The sequence below is a fragment of the Pygocentrus nattereri genome, chromosome 2 (assembly GCF_015220715.1).
Source record: "Pygocentrus nattereri isolate fPygNat1 chromosome 2, fPygNat1.pri, whole genome shotgun sequence".
In the NCBI taxonomy this organism is placed as follows: domain Eukaryota; kingdom Metazoa; phylum Chordata; class Actinopteri; order Characiformes; family Serrasalmidae; genus Pygocentrus; species Pygocentrus nattereri.
The window spans coordinates 19913094-19933418 of record NC_051212.1 but is presented as its reverse complement, the minus strand read 5'-3'; the positions used below and the strand labels follow the sequence as shown (position 1 = coordinate 19933418).

The window sequence follows — 20325 nt, the reverse complement described above, 5'->3', positions numbered from 1 at the left end:
ATGATGAGGAAAACCCCCTCCTCATGTATCTTTAAGGTGGAGTTAAATTTTCAAACGCTTTGGCATGGATGCTTGGTGGTGGGCCGTTTGATTTTTTTTTTTACGCTAAAGTTAATGGCCAAAGTTTAATGTCCCACTGAGGTTAGTACTGTATTGCCAATGCTAGCTAGCACCACATAAGTATTCATTAGCCACTAGATCAGCAGCTATCAGTCAGGATTTGTTGAGGCCCCAGGGATTCCCACTGACTGTGTAATGTACACAACATGACAACAATAAAACATCATGAATTCCAATGAGGCTGATTGGTGCTGTGATGCACTACAGAATACTACATAGCATAACAAATAATATAATAAAATGTGGTTTTAGGCCAGAATGCTCATTTAAGTTCATCTTAAAGAGAGAGAAAGTACTTCTGCCATATATGTATTGCAGTAGGAAAGAATATTGCATTTTCACAACCTGATGAGTGGCTATTACCACAGTATAAACATTTTATGTATATGTTCCGTATACTGAAGGAATATATCATATTGATCAAACTATATGGCCAAAAACAATTTTTAACAATTAGTATTCTTCATACAATGAGAGCAAGTTTTACTCAAAAATTTCCTCATGCTAAATTTAGTAGTTGGACATGAATGAGTTAAACATACTGGCAGAGGCATGAGGAGTGTCTGTCTCTGAAGATGTGTTACTGAAGCAGAAACTGGGAAATAAAGTGTCCTGCTTGGAACAGCTGAAGGCAGCAGATGTGGGGGGTCGGGTTAGAGGTCATGTCATCCAACTATTGTGACACATTCAAAATACGTGTTAATGTGAAAATGAGCTGAATCAGCACAAGTCTAAATGAATCAAAGTATTCAGAGTTGTTGCTTGTGTTGACCTTGGTAAGTGTTGGTTAAAGTGAGTTTCACTGTATTTGGAGTCTGTAGACCCCTGAGGGCAAAACAAAAACAGGTGCTGAGAAGCAATGATATCAGCTGTGCCAAAACAAAACAAAACAAAGCTACTGTCTGTTTTTGCAGGCTTCACCTCATTGCCAGCTGTGTCAACCTAGTTTCCAACTGTTTCTTTACACCAGGAGAGGGCAGTGTAGCTTCAGCTGTCATGTTCCTGTATAAATTATAGCCTACAGATGTCTAGGTGATGGCTGAGTTGTCCTTTTATACCAGTCTCAGATTGGGGGGAGGGGGTCATGAAATGATATTATAACATTTAGTCAGATGTCTTAAACTGAAAATCTAAAATTAGAGATAAAAGACTTCACTAAGATGGAAATTTTGTTTAAAGGACAACTGAATGTTGCTCACGTTATTGAACTAAAAGAAGTTGAAGCAGTATGCAAGCGCTGTTTCAAAAAGTCCCATTCACTCTAAAGTTAACTTATGAAAACAAAGCTGCAAAAAGTTGTTTTAAATTCGATATGATGTCACAGAAACAGTGCATTTCTAAGTATATATATTTGTCTATTCAGCTTGGAAAAGTTTAGGGGGAGTGTTTGAGTTGAGGCTGCTTTTTGAATGAGGTATAATACAGGGCAGCCAGCCAATGAGAACAGAGATCAACAGCATATATCAGTCTTACAGGCACAGCAACAAAAACAGCTTGTTTGATTCTAAAGGGGACCCTGTAAACAGAAAGTAGAAAAAATTGAAAATTTAATTTGACCTATATTAAATTGGAAACAGTACAAAAACACAGTATTTGATGAACTTTATTTATTTATTTTTTCATAAATATACTTATTCCAAATACAATGTCTGCAACATGTTCCAAAAAAGTTGGCACAGAAACATGTGTACCACTGCGTTACATTACCTTTTTCTTAATAGTATAACAACAATAAGGTAATTGAGACTGACTAATTCATTTTGGAGGGCGATTTTTTTGTCAATTCTTCAGCGGGGACTTCATTGTCATATTTTGCACGTTGTAATACATCACACCTTTTCAATAAGAGGTGGGTAGGCAGGTCTACTACCAACACTCTCTGATTACACAGCCATGCTATTCTAACACATGTAGAACGTTTCCTGCTGTTGCCATGCTGAAATAATCATGGACATTCCTGAGAATGATCATCATATAGAAGGCAGCATATGTTCCTCCAAAATATGTACATCATTTTCAGGGCTAATGCTGCTTTCACAGATGTGCAAGCTAATGATTAATACACCCCCATACCATGAGAGACTCTGGCATTTGGTCCTTCACTGGAGAACATGACTTCCATTATTCGCATAAAAAACAGAAATGTTGACTTGTTAGATCACAACACGTTTCCACTGTGCATCAGTCTATTTCAGATGAGCTCAAGCACAGGGAATGTGGTGCTGTTTCTGGACATTATTGATATGACTTTCACTGTGCTTAGTACAGTTTAAACTGCATTTGTGGATGCATCGATATGAACAGTGTTTATTGAGAACAGTTTCTCAAAGTATTCCTGAGCCTATGTTGTGAAATCCATCACAGAAATAATTTTAATTCTGTGCTATCTGAGGAATCAAAGGTCACAGGCATTCAATTGTGTTTTTTGGCCTTGTTCAGGTTCTCCAAATCTTAATATTATTATTATTATGCACTGTAAATTCTTCCAAATGCTCGCTGATGTGGTAGTGAGCCCTGACACATCCTTGCTTATAAAGACTTTTGTGAATTTTGAAAATACTCAAGCATGACTTTATTACCTGAACATTTAACCATGTTTCTCGTCTTAAAATGCCCCTGGTCCAACTTTTGTGGAGTGTGTTGCAGGTCAATTTCATCATGGCAGTATATTAATAAAAACAATGAAGTTGATTAGATAAAACGTTAAAGATCATTAAATAGTGCGTCCCTGGTCAAATGACTTTTGCTGATTTTCTGAGTGAAAATAAGTTTACACATCCTCTACAGAGAACACATGGTAGCACTTTGCTTCACAGATCAGCAATAAGAAGATACTGAAATGATAATTTTGCTCATTTTCTAGTATTATAAGTCAGTAACTGAAACAGCTATAACCCCAAATTTATAAAATGCTATAGGGATTTAAAAGAATTGGAGTAATATGTTGGTTAAGCAACTGTGAATTTCCCCGCTGTGGGACTAATAAAGGATTATCTTATCTTATCTTATAGTATGCTGTAAGAGCTGCATGCTATGTAATTTAAAATGAAATGTAAAAAACATAAAAAGGAGACTAAAGTTATAGATTGTTTAGTATGTCTCATATTTTTGTAGCAACTGGCATATTAACAATTTATTTACACATAATTCAAATTTGTTTAAAAACATTATTTTCCCATTTCATTACTGACTTGTTACCGCTACCACGATTAACTTTTGCATTTGACTGTATAAATAAGCAAATGTGTGTTACCATGAGAAGTTTGATAGGAGATGCCAGCTATAAAGGATCTTTACACATAGCAGATGTCTCAGCTGAAGGGGAAATGGTATTACTTCATTCCAAATAAATGAAATCAATTACACACATTTTTTTATTACAAATAAATGTTCAGCCTCTCTTACATCCTCTCAGATCTTGAAATGGTTTGACTGGTAATCTCAAACCAACACACTCTTGTTAATAAACACATTCTTTCTCTGCTCTGGCTCAGCTCTTTAGAGTAAGTACTGCAGCATTATCTAGCAGAGCACAAGAGAATTAGAAAGCGATAATGAATTTCACAAACCTGAAAGTTAGCTCTCTTGATTTGTTCTTCAAAGCATGCCATTAATTGAAATTAAATCATATTCCCTTTACCTTGTAGTAAACCACTCCTAAATAGTAATGCAAATACTGTATGTCATTGTTCTATGGAAAGTCTCTGTAAGTAACTTATCCTGTAGATGTCACTCTTGTATGTGTATTAGATCAGTGTGTTTTAGCTCCAGTGCTGGGGGCACATTTGCCTGCACAGATTTATCTGTTTCCTTCTCTAACATAATCATCAGAGTGTAACAAGTGACAAGCCCATCACCTGTTGAATGAAGTGTACAGTATTAGAATACAGATTTTTAGTTTTGCTGATTGACCCTAGAACTGCAGTTAAATTGTAGGTGCCGTAAATTAAGGCAGAAAGCTTGGACTGAGCTCGGACTTGACACAAGTGTGCTTAAACATCCTCAAACTCATTCTAAAAAGAATAACAGTTACAGGTCATTACCGGGAACCAGTGGTGGAAAAAGTTCAAAACAAACTTCATTTAAGTAGAAGAATTGTTGCTATAGAGGAAATTTGCTGAAGTGAAAAACTTCCTTCAAATAACATCTTGTGATTACTTGGGCAGGAGGAAAAGCAGCTGTGTCTGGTTTCTGTAATGATAGAACTGACAAGCAGATCAGTGTCATACAGTCATATGCAAAATTTTGAAAACCCCCAGTCAGACTACTGTTGACTGCCTATGTGAAAATAATTTAACACACCCTCTACAGAGAATAAACACTTTCTGTAAGTTTTAGTATACAGTTTGTATTTATTTGCTTTTACATATTGGAAAAAAAACATAAAATATAAAATGTACCATAACATTTGCACAGGCCACACTTTGTTATATTTTTTCCAGTATGTTGTGCTCATCAAATAAACAGTAATTGTACATTACAATGTGTAGAAATGTGTTCTCTGTAGAGGATGTATGAACTTCTTTTCACTTAGAAAATCAGCAAAACATGCCATTTGACCTAGGGCTTCCAAACGTCTGCACACAACTGTAAATTTTCACAAATGGATGAGTTCAAATAGCACAACTGGACCTGACCAGACATCGTGATGACTGCTTTAATTGACATGCCACTGTAACCGCACTCAGTTTGTCAAAGAGTAATAAATAAAAAGCAAAAACAAGAACGTTTCACTAGATTTCACTAGTAAAAGTAGCCTAGTTGAAAATCAACCCCATTTAAAAATACTTTTTTTTCCATGAGTACATTTTCTGAGTGCTCTGGATATTCTGAAAAAAATAGGAACATCTGCTGCCAGATTGTGTTCCTTGTTTTCAAGAGAACTTTGAGTACAAAACATTCAGCCATGCTAAAATGTGAAATATGGGAGAAGCTTTTTTGATCAGTTATAGTACTTGCTGTCTCCAATGTTTTGTAGTTGTAATGCTTGGCTGACGATATTGTCATCACGTAGAAATTAACCTGAACGACATACCCCATGTAGCTTACCTGTATGTCATACCAGCAGCCCTGGTGAACAGACTGATGCGATCTGTGACAGGTAATTCGTCAGAGATACCTGATAAGCCATTTAAGCGTCATCTCATAAAAACCTGCAGGTTTCCATAGCACATTCCAGAAGGACTCGATCACAGATTATCATCTGTGCGTGGTGACTACACATTTGCTCTGCGATTCAGCTGATCTTTTGGGTCAAAGGTCATGATCCTTAACCCAGGGCGGGTACGAGAGTGCCTGTTCAGGCAGGGCAGAGACCTCCAGAGCTCAAGGCGGACATCATGACAGAGGAAGATATAGAAGAGGGGATTTAGCAGGGTGTTTAGACTGGTTAGCCCATAGCAGATCCTGTAGCATAGGTAAACAGAGCGCTCCAATGCACATTGGTCCTCAGTTAGCAGCAGCGCTATGAATCTGTAACCGCCCACCATGTGGTAGGGGCCAAAGACCACAATGAAATTGATGGTGATCACCGTGAGGGTACCCACGATTCTGTGGCACTCGTGGTTGGAGACAGAAGGGGAATTGTGGAGTGTTACTCCGATTTTGGCAGACGTGTAGCTGTGAGGAGTACAAAGAGACTTTGTTAATTGACGAGGGAATCAGATGAGTGAAAAACACATTGTTGGGCTACATTCTTTTTAAAAGACAGACATGCTTGTATCTGATTTTTTATCTTGGTGATGGCATTTTCATAACATTGTATGTGACGTTTGAATGGAATGCATTATTGGATTCCTAATAGTTGCAACATTGTTTTGACATTTTTCTGAATGCCTTGGCACCAAACAAATTGCATTCATGTCACCCACTTACCCCAGTATAGAGCATGGCATCAGAAAACCCAGGACCAATGTGGCTATCTTAAAGTAAGCATATCTCTGGCTGACGGGATACTGCTCCAGACACAGGCCTCTCTGGGGCTCAAAAACGGATGGATAAAGGCCGATTAGGCAGAAGAGAAATATGAGAGTCCAGACCACCACACCAGAGAATGCAGCCAGGCGTACTTTCCTCACACCACGGCTGCTTAGTGGGTGCACGATGGCAAGACATCGGTCCAGGGCAATAAGGCACAGGAAGATGACACTTGCATAGATGTTCACATAGAAGACGTAGCCCACCAACTGGCAGGTGATGGAGCCATAGGGCCAGCGGTGTGCCCCCTGTAGATAGAGAATCCACAGAGGTAAGGTCAGTAGCTGGAGAAGATCTGACAGCAGCAGATTGAGTATGTAAACCAGCTGGCAGCCACCACCACCCGAGCGGCCCAGTTGGTACAGTCCCCAAAGGGACAAAAGATTGGCTGGGAGGCCCAGAGAGAAAGCCAGGCTGTAGATGTAGGTGAGACCAATACAGTCTGTCTCCAGGGGAAGATGGCAGCTCCCATTTGTCAGGTCTGTAGAGAGAATCAGGAGAAACCTGTGACCTTACATGAACTTCAACATCAAAGTGTTGCTTCATTGCATTGTCATAGCAGTTTGTCATAAAACATAAAAAGAACCATATTATTATGCACTGAAGCAATACAAACTACAGAAAAAGAGTACTTACTCAGAAACATGATTTCTATGCCTTTGACATGTGAAAGACATTTGAAGCTCTGAACCTCTAGCTATTTTTCACACAGTGTTTCAGACTCAACCACAGTTACAGGCCTCTTGCTGCTGTCTTGACACTTGCATTCAACCAAACAGTCCTGTGGGAAACACCACACTTGTATAATTTACCTTCCAAAAAAATGTCCCTTGATACTAGTAACTACCCCTCATTTATGTACTCAGAATATTTCAATAACACAGATGATTATCCATATCAAACTGAAATGGAAAGATTTCTCCTCACCTTGCATTGGTCTATGACAGCATACTTGGTGTGCCAGGACCCTTGTGAATGAGTGAGTGAGAGTGTACAGTACGTCCCTGTCTGACCGAGGGGCTGAGTTCTTGATCATTTCCCGATGCAGGAAGCCGCTGCTACTGCCTTTGAGCGGCCACATCCTGAGGCCTTTCTCCTGCAGAACAAAAACACCCTCCTGCCTGATTGGGACTGATACGAGTCAGGCCAAACTGTTCTTGCTGACGGAAGGGCTGCTGTGACCAGGGCAAAACACCCTCAAACTGTTTTAATTTCCCCTGTAACACCCAGTGCCCCCCACCTCCTCAGCTACACCAGGTTTAGACTGGCGTGCTTATGTTACGTGAAAGCAAAGTTTATGAAGAATAGGTGTTATGGTTAAACAGTTTACGTTTCTGATTGTGATGGTCATAGTGGGTGTCATACAGTTGAGTGAATATTGAAAAAATAATTTTGTTTCTGCACCTGTCAGTCAAATCGAAGGGTATAGAAAGGTTTTCTTGGACTCTCACTTGATTATATCCTTGATTTACAATTGATGGGGTGTGTGCCTTGTACTTTTGCTTGTGTGTGCATGTGTGATGAGTACAGAGAGAATGCTGCTGATACTTGACTGCAGATAACCACAGCCTACTCAGATGAGAAGATGTGGCAGCTGAATGAGAAAAGGAAGGTAGTGATGACTTCTGATAAGAACCAGAAACCCAGCAAGGACTGAAACATGCAAAGCAATCGCCAAGACAGTGATTTAATGACAGGAAGAGTTTAATTGTCCTATACAGTCATTTTGGCCTCAATTGTGTGACAGTTTTGTTGAGTCAGTGCATCCTGTAAAAAGTAATGGTGCTCTCAGCCAAGATTCTGATATATACTTTTGTTGAGGCAGATAGAAAATATTGTTTTATTTTTATTTCTTTTAAGCAATTGGAGAGACAAACAGAAATAAATCATAGTTAAACACATTCACAAGAAATTCTGAAGAGAATATATAAATGATTGATATAAAATATGATTGATATAAAACCTTTAAAACACACAAAAAATAGTATCTGATGTACACCCAGAATATCCTTCATACCATTTAAGGCACAAAAATAATTAATAATTTTAACAGAGAATAAAGCACAGTTATGGAGTGGCATTTGTATTTAGTTATTCCATTTAGAGAAAATGTCAAAGATTGCACAGAAAAAAGAAATATGAATAATTCCAAAACGTAATTCATTCTGAACATACCCAAAGCTACAAGATGTGGCAATTTTATATATTACACCTACCATGGAGTGTTTCTGATCTATCTTTTTCCTCAAGCTACAAGATACATTTTGCAACCTGATTTGGTACCTGAAACTTGACCCTACCACCATAAATGTACATGATTTCTGCTGTCACCCTCTATAAGCCAGTTCCCAGAGTCAGACTAAATCTAAACATAGACTTAAATGAATGTCTAACTTTAGCATTGGCCCTGCTATTAAATCTAAGATTTGATCGATGTCCAGGATACAGGCCACATGTAATTTCTCCATAGGTTATGATATATCAAACTATTCCATGAAGGAAATCTGAACTGCTCTGTTTAATATGCAAAAAGTATCTGGAGTTCAGTTCAGTCTTTCTTCTGCTTCTTGTTTGACCTACAACAAAGCAGCCTGCAGAGAATTATTGAAGCCCAGAGTGCTGTGGATATAATGGCTATAAGAAACACTATCACATCTAGACATTGGTAGGAGTACCATGGTAAATTATTTGCCTCTGAGCTCAAGTGTCGAGCTCCTTTGTGTCTTAAGACATACTCGATCCAGAAGATGGCACTGTCTAGAGGAGAAAGAGGCCAGTCTCGATGAAGTTTCGACAGCTTCTGCATGGTGTTTCGGTAAGATGGATTCCTAATGACGTCCTGCAGGGCTTCAAGGAACTCTTTTGAAGTTATTGTGCCAACATCTACCACACGAGCTGCTCCTCGAACCTCCAATCTAACTGCATTGTCAAACTGGTCAAAGAGAAGTGGCAGAAGCAACACAGGCACTCCATGGTAGATAGCTTCGTAGATTCCATTGGTGCCACCATGGGACACAAAAACACGAGTCTTTGGGTGACCCAGTAGGTCATTTTGAGGAAGCCAATCAAGTAACATTGTGTTGTTACCCAGAGATAAAGGTCGCTCCCCCATGTACCGCCATATGACCTTCTGAGGTAACTTTGCAAAAGCAGAGGCAATGGCTTCTGTGATTTCTTTGGGAAGGGCAGTGACTGTGAGTCCCTGAGACACGACCACCACTCCATGCTCCCCAGAACTCTGCATAAAATCCTCCAGCTCTGCAGAAATGGGTTGGGATGGGCGACACTGGAAGCCACCCATGTAGACAACGTTAGGCATGCCAGGGCGTGGGAACTCAAGGATGAAATCAACACGCATCAGCCAAATATCTGCTGACCGCTGCATGGTGAGGAGATCTGAGTCTGATGGAAAGTGTTTTTTTAGCAGTTTGTCATAAATGGGGATGATAACGAATTGTTCCTGTAGGCAGCTGACCACATAACGAAGGAAATTCTCGGTCCTCTGCAGAAAGTCCATTTTGTCACTGAACATTGAGTTGTACATGGGGACATGGGATGGTGGTGATGGGGCAATGGCCATATGCGCATCTCCTGTATTGAGCCAGCGCACATTATACACCATGGGTAAATGGAGATAGTTGCCCAGAAGAACCCCAGCAGGGAAAGCAGGGTCAGTTAGCATTAGGTCAAACTTACTATCTTGCAGTTCTTTCATTAGTGTTGAGTCATCAAGCATGGTGGAAATCAGGCTAAGAATGCCATTGTGGAATATTTGTAGCATAGTTGCCACATCTCTCTGCTGCTCAAAGAAGCGCACGATTGGTGACATCTTACGTAGTGCTACTGACCGCTGCAATAAGATCGTGAAAAATTCTGCATCCACAGCTGTTTCAGTGATGTTAACTGTAATTACAGTGTAGAGAGGAGAACTGGCCTGGATGTATAGACTCCTGGACGATCGCACTACTGTCAAATTGTGGCCACGGACATGCAGCTCCTTCATTATGAACTGCATATTCAGCCAATGGCTACCATCCTCTGGAAACACCAAGATCTTGCCACCACTGGAAAACCCAGCCAGAAAGAGTAAGCAGCAGGAAGAGAGTAGCTGATTTGTATTCACTCCCATCTTCTGGAAGGCTGAGAAAAGCACAGAGAACAAAAAGCAAATGTTACACCATTTAAGCTAAGGCTGAACTCAAAGATATAAACACTCAGCAGATACTTCATTGGATACTCCTACTCTATAGCTGCATCCAGTTGGCTGTTGGCTATGATCTGTTTCCTCATTTAAACCAGGATGTGCCTTATTAGGAATGTAATCCCATCTCATATTTTGTATGTATTTGGGAAATAAAAGAATGTTGGCAGCAGTGCTAGCATTGGAACATAATCAACTACTCATTGAATATAAAGCAATTCCACTGCTCAAAACATTGTGTACAGCTACATTGGCCCAGATCCATCTGCCTGAAATGTACATTTAAAAAAGAGTTTTCATACAGAGGTTGCATAATGGGAGGCAAGCCCTGGGTGACTCAGCAGGACTGGAACTGTACAGGTCCGTGGAACATGCCAATGTTTGTACTTGCATTTTAAATTAATATGGCTATGTGTTAATATGTTACTTTAGGTTTTAAACGTAAGCTTTCCTTGAGGGGCACAGCCCTTGTTTATACTGACTGGGTAGTGCAATGCTGGTATAGAATATTCTCAGAAAAAAGGTATGAAACTCTCACTGAGGCAGTACCCCTCTTATCACTGGGGTGGTACTCTCAGGGATACATCTCAGTACCTTTAGTCAGGGAACATAATTGTACCATAATCCATTGAAATTATATTTTCTAAGTTGTATTGTCTCCACACACCCCGTCTCCAGACTCTGTATTGTTCTGTTTTTAAACTTTAGGTTATGGGAAGGTACAAATATGTACTTTTCCACAGGGAAAACGTATTTATGTACACAGTGGGACCTTAATACCACTGTTGTACCGTTGAGGTTACAATTACACTGTTTGTGCCATGATGAATGAAAAAAATGTCCCGCATAGTACCTTTTTCTGATAGTGTACTCTTAGGAAAGTACACCCTGTTCTCAGTGACGGAACTGAAATCATGATCAACAAAAACAGTATCAAACTTTTTTTTTTTCTTTTTCTCAACCTTTAGCCTTCTAAAAAATCTGTCTTGCCATTAACAGATTCAGTCTCACTCCATGTCAAATGAAAGAAAATGTATAGCCAATATATGGTCCTCAGAAGAAAACATAGACCCAGAGGGTGTCATTATAGTGACATGTATGTGTAACACTAGAGCGGTGATCCTTGTAGACACTTTTGTTGAATTAGTCTGTCTTGTACAGTTCTGAAAAACAGAACACATCCAGTACCTCTTTGATCACTTAGATTAACACAGCTGCCAACAGAAGAGGGCTATGACCTTCATAGAATGACACTTAACTCAGTCCAGAGATAATAATCCTCCGAGGAACCTATGTAAAAAAAAAAAAAAAGCAATTGCAGGAGTTTTCTGGGCTCAACACTAAATCTCCATGTTAGAGTTGTCTGCTTCAGTATCTCAATTTATACTAAAAGGCACCTCAAAACTAGGTATGTAACAGTACACATTGTCAGGTTTGATATGATTTTTGATTCCGAGGTAAGGAGCCCAAATATTTGTCTTATGTTATTTTTTCTGCATGATATAAACTTATGTTAGTGTAGAGTCAAAATACATTCTTACATTTACATTTCTAAATTCTCTATATTCCCATGTAGAATTAAAGTTTTTTTTTTTTACCGTGCCTTTAAAACTGATATTTATAGATGAGCTCTGTTCTGATTGGCTGTTCTGTATTCTACCTCATTTAAAACACAGGCCAGGCTGGAAAATATGTTTTTGTGGCATCACAAAATCTATTAATTCAAAATAGGTTGTTTTTGCAGCTTGATTTTTGTATATTGACCTATCTCTTACGGGATGAACAGTATAGTTTGAAACAGTACATCTAACTCTTATGTTAAAAAAAAAAAAGAAAGGAAAATTCAATTTTCTATAATGCAAGCCCTTTTGATTGATTCAGTTTTTCAGATTTGAATGTCTTTGTTCTGCAGAGCTCAGATTTTATACTACACAGATTGGTTTGGCTCAGATAAATGCAAATTATTTCAAAACAAAGATTACAAAGCAGCATGCCCTAATGAAAAATAGTGATTGTACACTTTTAATGATCACATTTATTGTGGTTTTGATGATTGAGAGCTGTTTCATGGAAAGAAATGAGAGACCCTCTGATGATTTAAAATTTGCTTCAATTGCAATTTAATTGCATTCATTTTTCTGTTTTTCTGATATTGCATCTAAATCATTACTACTTTATTCACAGGACTTTGATTCTTAGGTTTTGCTGTATAAAACAAGATATACATGATGTTAATGACCACAAGCAATGCCCCCCCACCCCCAACGGCAGTAAATACAGACGTGTGCTGTCTTTATGATACACCTGCAGTGTATCATAAGTTCATAATTTCATCAGAACAGCATTAGCGTGTTTTTATTATACTTTTTTGCATCATGCAATGAAATGCCAAGATTTAAAAAAATTTTTGAATAGACTTGCCAAATTTTGATCTGTGTCTGATCACAGTCACCATAATACATTTGTACACTGCTAGAATAAGAGGTTATACTATACCTGTCTAGTGGCACCACTTCCTTTTTTTTGGAGCAAATAGAGTTAAAGCAGCTTTGAATTTTTCAAATATATGCTTGAGCTCTCATTTGTATGCACAAGGTTTACGGAATATTGAAGCTCAGATTATGTACTCACCGGAGGTGCTCTGTTCCCGTGTCACCAGTCGGTAGGTTGTAATGTGAGATCAAATTGGCCTGGTCTACTTGGTCATGATTGAACAAGCAGTGCTGTGAAAAAAAGGAATGCAGCAGCTGCGGAACCCTTTGGTGTTCTTGAACTGAACCAAATGATGGAATTAGACTCAGTTATTCACTGGTCGAAATTGGAGCACAAAGAAGACAGAGCCAACCAAAGACAAAGAAACCTGTTTTCTAGTGGCAGTGGAGCTTAGCTCAGCAACCATGATATCATTTACTCTGCTCATGTGCCTCTGTGCATTCCAAAAAACTGTGTGTCTCTTGCGCCAATCAAAACTGACATTTGCTAAAGGTCATTTGACCGTCAGATATATTTTGAAAACAAACATCACTCAGAGTGTCTGCCAGTTTTCTTTCTTGTAGAATTTTTTCACTGTTTCAGAAGAACAGCATTAGCATATTTTTCTTTCACTTTTTTTGCTCCTCTGAGACTATGCATCATGAAATGGAATGATAAGAGAATGCACTGTAAAACATTGTGTCAACTCAACCTAGAAAATACAAAAACAAAAAGCAACTGGCTTTATTAAAGTACAGTAAAAAAGCAATGTTTTTCATCAATGCAGATCAAATAAACACTCATATTTTATTTTAGTTTTCAACAGTGCAAATGTATTTTTAACAGTGCAAAATGTCCAAGCAGATTTTAATGGAGAGGGTATCAGCTATAAAAGGCCCATTTCAACCCTCATACACTATATTTCCAAAAGTATTCACTCATCTGCCTTCACACATATATGAACTTGAGTAACATCCCATTCTTAATCCATAGGGTGTAATATGATGTTGGCCCGCCCTTTGCAGATATAACAATAACAAAATGAACATACTTCTAAAAGGACATCTCTGAGGTCAGACACTGATGTTGGACAAGAAGGTCTGGCTCACAGTCTCTGCTCTAATTCTTCCCAAAGGTGTTCTGTGGCCATGGAAGTGATTGGATCACCTGAATTCAATGATTTGGATAGGTGACTGAATACTTTTGCCAATATAGTGTAGCTATGATTGTCATCTACAAAAGTTTACTGAATTGATAAATTAAATAAAGACATCTGCAGGTTATGTTACATCATCCATTATTGGAAAAAAAACAAATGTGGACAAACAGCAGTCTTTGCTTCATCAGAGGTATGAAATGACTAGTATTGCAGAGCAGTGTAGACATCTAGTATAAAAGCAGCTGAACAATGGTCCCCCAATCTTGGTCTGACATTTTATTCCAGCATTCCTTGTTGCAGTTCACCTATTTCAACTAATCAGTTAAGCATTAAACCCTTTGTTTTTAAGCAGTGTATTAGAGCGTGAAAGTTTCATTTTATGGCTATGCTGCTCAGATGAATATTAAAATTAACACTCAATATCAGATTGAGGGAAAAAAAACATAATTCAGGACATCCCTAGAAATTTTTGTTTCCTCCTTCTGCTCTGCATTTTGTCTTGCTCTGCAATGAATAATCACCAGTTTTAACTTATGCCTGAAATGTCTATATGTACCATAGCGGATCCAATTGTGTGTTTTGTATCTCTAAATTCAGGTGAGACACTGTGAAACACAAAGGCCATGGAAGTGATTGAAATACCTGAATTCAATGATTTGGATGGGTGACTGAATACTTTTGCCAATATAGTGTAGCTATGATTGTCATCTACAAAAGTTTACTGAATTGATAAATTAAATAAAGACATCTGCAGGTTATGTTACATCATCCATTATTGGAAAAAAAACAAATGTGGACAAACAGCAGTCTTTGCTTCATCAGAGGTCTGAAATGACTAGTATTGCAGAGCAGTGTAGACATCTAGTATAAAAGCAGCTGAACAATGGTCCCCCAATCTTGGTCTGACATTTTATTCCAGCATTTTTCCAGCATTCCTTGCTCACCTAATACAACCAATCAGTCAACTTGTAAACTCTTTTAGATTTGAAACAGTGTATTAGAGCTTGAAAGTTTCCTTTTTTGGCTGCTCAGATATGGAATATGGTATATACTCTGATATCAAATATGGAATTGCCACTCAATATCAGGCTGAGGCTGAAAGCCTCTTAATATTGTTGTGGTATGTGGGGTTTTCCAGAAGTTCTTTTAAAGCTTCCAGGAACTGATTCTTAGTGAGCGTGGCCATCTCCAACACATAACCTGCCCCACGAGCCTTCATCCTTAAAAAGTTGTTGAACTGGTTGAAAAGGTAAAGGTAAACCCAAAACAGGAACACCATGGTAAATTGCTTCATATAGGCCATTGGTGCCACCGTGAGACACAAAGGCTCCATTTGAGAGCTCTGCAGTCTCGCACAAATCCCTTTTTTTAAATAATTAAAACTTTGTGTATTGAGTTATTAACATCCCATATTGCCAACATTATAGGCACTATATTATGGAATGTGATTGTTAGTGATTTATTGGTGGGATGTGCTCATGAGTGACTGGTGGGTTTTTCACTGAGGAGAACCACATGCAGCCAGTACAGCATCAGAGGTGGCATCTAAGAGCAGTGAATCTTATATATAAGATCATAAGGTAATCTATTCCATAGAAGCCAAACTCAACAAGCTTTACAAGCTCTATTCCCAGGGCAAGGCCAAACCTCATCTCACTGAAAAATTGCATGTTGAATAAATAATAAGCAGAAAATCATCTGTACTAAATTGCTATGTTTAAGCAATGTTAAATGTTAATGAACACTACCAGATAGCCAGATTATCAGAATGACCAGTGTTGTTCACAAAATCACAAATAATTCTACATAGAAGCACAAGTCATTTTTTAATACTCAGTTACTATTAGAAACATGAAAACATAACACAAATACCGAGAAAAGGCACGTGTCTCAGGGTGGCCTAAGAGGTCATTCTGAGGAAACCATTTTACCAGCAATGTGTTGTTACCAAGAGTTGAGGGTGTTTCACCTGGGTATTTCCAAATGACCTTCTGAGGAAGATCAGCAAAGGCAGCAGCAATGATCTCTGTGGTCTCCTTTGGAAGGGCTGAGATGAGTGTCCCTAGTGACATAATCACCACTCCATGCTCTCCTGAGCTCTGCACAAAGTCCTCCAGATGTAGGTAACTGCTTTGCAGGTTTGCATTGAAAACCTCCTATGTAGACCACATTGGGCATCGTAGGACGTGGGAACTCAAAAACAAATTCTGCCCGCACCAACCACAAATCTGCAGCATGCTGCATGGCCATTATGGTGGATCCTGGTGGGAGGTCAAGGAACTCCCTGTAAGGAGGATCAATGACAAAGTGTTGTTGAAAGACAGAGATTAAATAGAAAAGCATGTTTTTACTGTCTAGTTTAGCCCACTCTTCCACTCTCCTGCATGTCCAAGCAGAACATAACAATGACAGTCTCACATTTCAGGATGACAAATGTAAGATATCTGAAGCCCCACACAAAGACAACATGAACATGGATACCTACGCACATGCCAGGGTGTCTGTATGTGACTGGTTTAGCAGACATGATGGAACTTAGGGACAGTTTGAGTGACCAACAAGATCACAAGACCTCAATCTCAATTCTCATTTTGGAATAGAAGATGAAATGGTGAAATAGGCATTATCACAAACTCTGGTCTCAGTCGGGGGAGAATAGGCTATAATTCTTGCCTAACAGAAATGATGCTTTTATTGAGACAAGAGGACACATAACCAAGTATTAGGAAAGAAATGATACATGTGAGTAAGTTTTTTTTATGGTGAGCTTATCTAATTTACAATCATTGACCATTTTATTACCAGCCCTGATTCTGAGTAATCTCAGTACACTTACCTCATCTATTCTTGTGTAAGTACACTTGTAAAGTAGTAGAACAACCACAAAAGATCATAATGCAGTATTTTAGTCATTGTTTCAGTGCACTTACCTGGACTATTTCACAGAGCTGATGGTATTACATGATATGAGATGTAGTAAGTGGGGAAAAAAGATGGAGAGAAGCAAGTTTGCATTTTACAGCTGATACCATTTAGTTTCACTGTTATTACAGCATGTAACGTCATACTGCCCCTGACCACTTAAAGACATAACTGATAAGAAGCAAAGTAGAAACAAGTGAATTCATATTTTACAGCACTAAAACCACATAATTTCAGCAAAACTACTGCTTTGTTTTTGGGATAATTACCCTAATATTATTGCCCTTTTGATTGATGGGCAATTCAAGTTTGTTACCATTATTTTTCCACTTTATTATCAACTAGTCATCATTGCAGTTACTGACTTATCATTTACTGAGAACTAGAAAATTTGCATGAATTTTCTAGGTAACTTCAACTTTTTACCATTATTTTACTATTTTATTACTGACTACAATGTACACTAACTTCATTTTTAAAGACTAACAAATGTGCATGAAAGTTTTAGGGAAATATAACTTGTTACTTTTATTTTACCATCTTATTACAAATGTTATCACTACAAACACCAGCTTATTATTCATTAGGAACTGGAAAGAATTCAAGTAATAACCTTTTGGTAAGTACAACTTCTTACAATGATTTTGCTATTTTATTACTGACTTGTTACTGCTACAATTACCATTTTATTATTTCATAACAACTACAAAATTGGCATTTATGAATAATACAACTCATTACCAAGATACTACCATAACATTACCCACTTATTACCGATCTGTAAAGTGCTACCGGGACCACTTTAGGATCGCTGCCTCTCTCAACTTAGCACTTTCATAGAGATATTTAAACACTCCAGCAATGTTGCTGTGCCTGACTAACATGCAACTAACATGTTGGAATCACTGCTGTGCCTACCTATATCATACCTGCTTAGGGTGGGTCCTATTGTGATCCCTTTCCATTAGTGGATGAGGTAGAGGGTGGTTGATTAGCACGTGGGTTAATGATTAATTAATAAATAGTGTATTAATGAATAGTTAGCAGTGTTACTAGTTGTTCCTCGTTGCACCATGTTGTTCCTGGAGGAACATAATTTCACTCCACTGTGTATTTGTACATATATGGAATGACAGTAAAAGCCTCTTGACTTGACTAAATGAGACACTATATAGTTATATTGTTCCAAGGGTAGCATATGCTAGCTAGCTAATTTTAGGCTTCTGTGTGGAATATAGGTCCAAGTGTCATCTATGTTATTCACCTACAGTGTATTTTAAGGCATACCATTTTTTCTTTGCCTCTCCATGCGATGATTAAGATGTAATTGAGTTATTTGGCAAAAAAATATTGTATTTAAGACAAAAAAAAAGAAAAATATGTATTGATGACAAAGCACCAAAGATATAGATCATGGACATAACATTCCACTGTCATACCCACAATTATGGAATCAATATGAGAACTGACTCAACAGTATACCTACAAAGTGGACCTATACAGTAGGTGTACCTAATAAAAAAACTCAGTGTCGTCAACAGAAGAGATTATAAGGGGACTTTGCAGTGCACATTCAGTGATTAATGCAAATAAATATAAAATAAATAGTTTGCACATATTAAATCAGAAAAAAATACAAGCTGATTAAAAATATAAGATGAAAAACTATGTTTAATTGCTATGTTTAAACATTTGACTAAAAACAATAACACATTAAAATTTGTCTGCACTGTTACATATTTCTTAATAATGAAATTTGAATAATAATTGTCAGAAGACCAGATCATTAGAATGATCAGTGAGGTTCACAAAATCAAAGTCAGTCTATATAAAGGCACAAATAACAGTTTTTGCGCTCGGTTAATGTTGGAAACATCAAGACAAGACAGAAATACTGAGAATACTACCTGCACTATTTGTTCATAAGACTTACAAGGCTGTGAAAAGAGAATAGAAAATTCTTACCCGGTACTACTGATGTGTTATGAGTATGCTCAGCAAAACAAGTTGGTGTGTTAGAAAATCCTGCGCTAGTGTTTCATTATGTGCTCAAAGTTCATGTCAGGAAACTGTCACCTCACCTTGGGAAATATTAAGCCTTAGCAAAGGCCAAATGAACTTCCACAGGGGTAATACCACACCCTTGTTTGTTTAGCAGTGATACTTGAGGGTGTACATTGATGAGACAGAGGTGGAGAGGGTGAAAACCTTAAAATTCCCCGGAATCCACATCACTTTATGAACAGCTGCTCTACATATTTTTTGATACACATGTGTAACTTTAATTTTATTTCAACTTTGCACATACTGTACATTTTGACTTTTACTTTTTACTACTGTTTTTAGAGTTATTCTTATATTTTCTTTTTTTATTCTCTTAAGATTGTATGTGGTGAATGGAGGAACAGCAAAGTAAGAATTTCATTGTACAGTGTAGCTGCCTGTTCTGCTGTGCATATGACAATAAAACTCTTGAATCTTGAATCTTAATTTCATAAATTCTATTCATAAAAATATTCATTTCTGTGGGTTTTTTTATAAGAACAACATTAGCATATTTTTCTTTCACTTTATTTGCTCCTTTGAGACTATGCATCTTGAAATGAAAAGAGAACAGACTGTAAAACATTTTGTCAATTCAACCTAGAAAATACACTTTGTGCAGTAAAAAGCAATTCAACTTTATTCAAGTACAATACAAGAGCAATATTTTTCTTCAGTCCAGATCAAATAAACCCTTTAAATATTCTACTCAATATCTACTTAAATATTCTATTTGATTCAGATCAAATAAACACTTATATTTTATTTTAGTTTTCAACAGTGCAAATGTATTTTTAACAGTGCAAAATGTCCAAGCAGATTTTAATGGAAAGGGTATTGGCTATAAAAGGCCCATTTCAACCCTCATAGCTATGATTGTCATCTACAAAAGTTTACTGAATTGATAAATTAAATAAAGACATATGCAGGTTATGTTACATCATCCATTATTGGAAAAAAAACAAATGTGGACAAACAGCAGTCTTTGCTTCATCAGAGGTATGAAATGACTAGTATTGCAGAGCAGTGTAGACATCTAGTATAAAAGCAGCTGAACAATGGTCCCCCAATCTTGGTCTGACATTTTATTCCAGCATTCCTTGTTGCAGTTCACCTATTTCAACTAATCAGTTAAGCATTAAACCCTTTGTTTTTAAGCAGTGTATTAGAGCGTGAAAGTTTCATTTTATGGCTATGCTGCTCAGATGAATATTAAAATTGATACTCAATATCAGATAGAGGGCAAAAAATCATCATTCAGGACATCCCTAGAAATTTTTGTTTCCTCCTTCTGCTCTGCATTTTGTTCTGCAATGAATAATCAGCAGTTTTAACTCATGCCTGAAACTCATACCATAGCTGATCCAATTGTGTGTTTTGTATCTCTAAATTCAGTTTGAAAGCTTGGATTATGAGGCATTCAGAGCAGGTT

General features: G+C 37.7%; 2 protein-coding genes across 5 annotated transcripts; both read right to left on the bottom strand.

Annotated features, from left to right (window-relative positions):
* Positions 1-3480: 3480 nt before the first annotated feature.
* On the bottom strand, positions 3481-7181 carry si:dkey-165a24.9 (probable G-protein coupled receptor 132). Its single transcript, XM_017710294.2, has 4 exons — positions 7024-7181; positions 6733-6877; positions 5995-6577; positions 3481-5739 (listed from the first exon to the last, which is right to left on the bottom strand). The coding sequence occupies exons 2-4, from the start codon at positions 6740-6742 to the stop codon at positions 5337-5339; spliced, it is 996 nt and encodes a 331-aa protein (XP_017565783.1). The 5' UTR covers positions 6743-6877; positions 7024-7181; the 3' UTR covers positions 3481-5336.
* Positions 7182-7782: 601 nt separating this feature from the next.
* On the bottom strand, positions 7783-13207 carry LOC108434866 (UDP-glucuronosyltransferase 2A1-like). Of its 4 annotated transcripts, none has more exons than XM_037531291.1 (3): positions 12929-13207; positions 11486-11587; positions 7783-10236 (listed from the first exon to the last, which is right to left on the bottom strand). In XM_037531291.1, exon 3 carries the CDS (start codon positions 10223-10225, stop codon positions 8645-8647), a length of 1581 nt encoding a protein of 526 aa, XP_037387188.1. In that variant the 5' UTR covers positions 10226-10236; positions 11486-11587; positions 12929-13207; the 3' UTR covers positions 7783-8644. The 4 variants fall into 4 exon arrangements, with proteins under 4 accessions (XP_037387188.1, XP_037387201.1, XP_037387192.1 ...); XM_037531304.1 differs by lacking the exon at positions 12929-13207 and adding an exon at positions 12794-12900; XM_037531295.1 differs by lacking the exon at positions 11486-11587.
* Positions 13208-20325: the final 7118 nt, after the last annotated feature.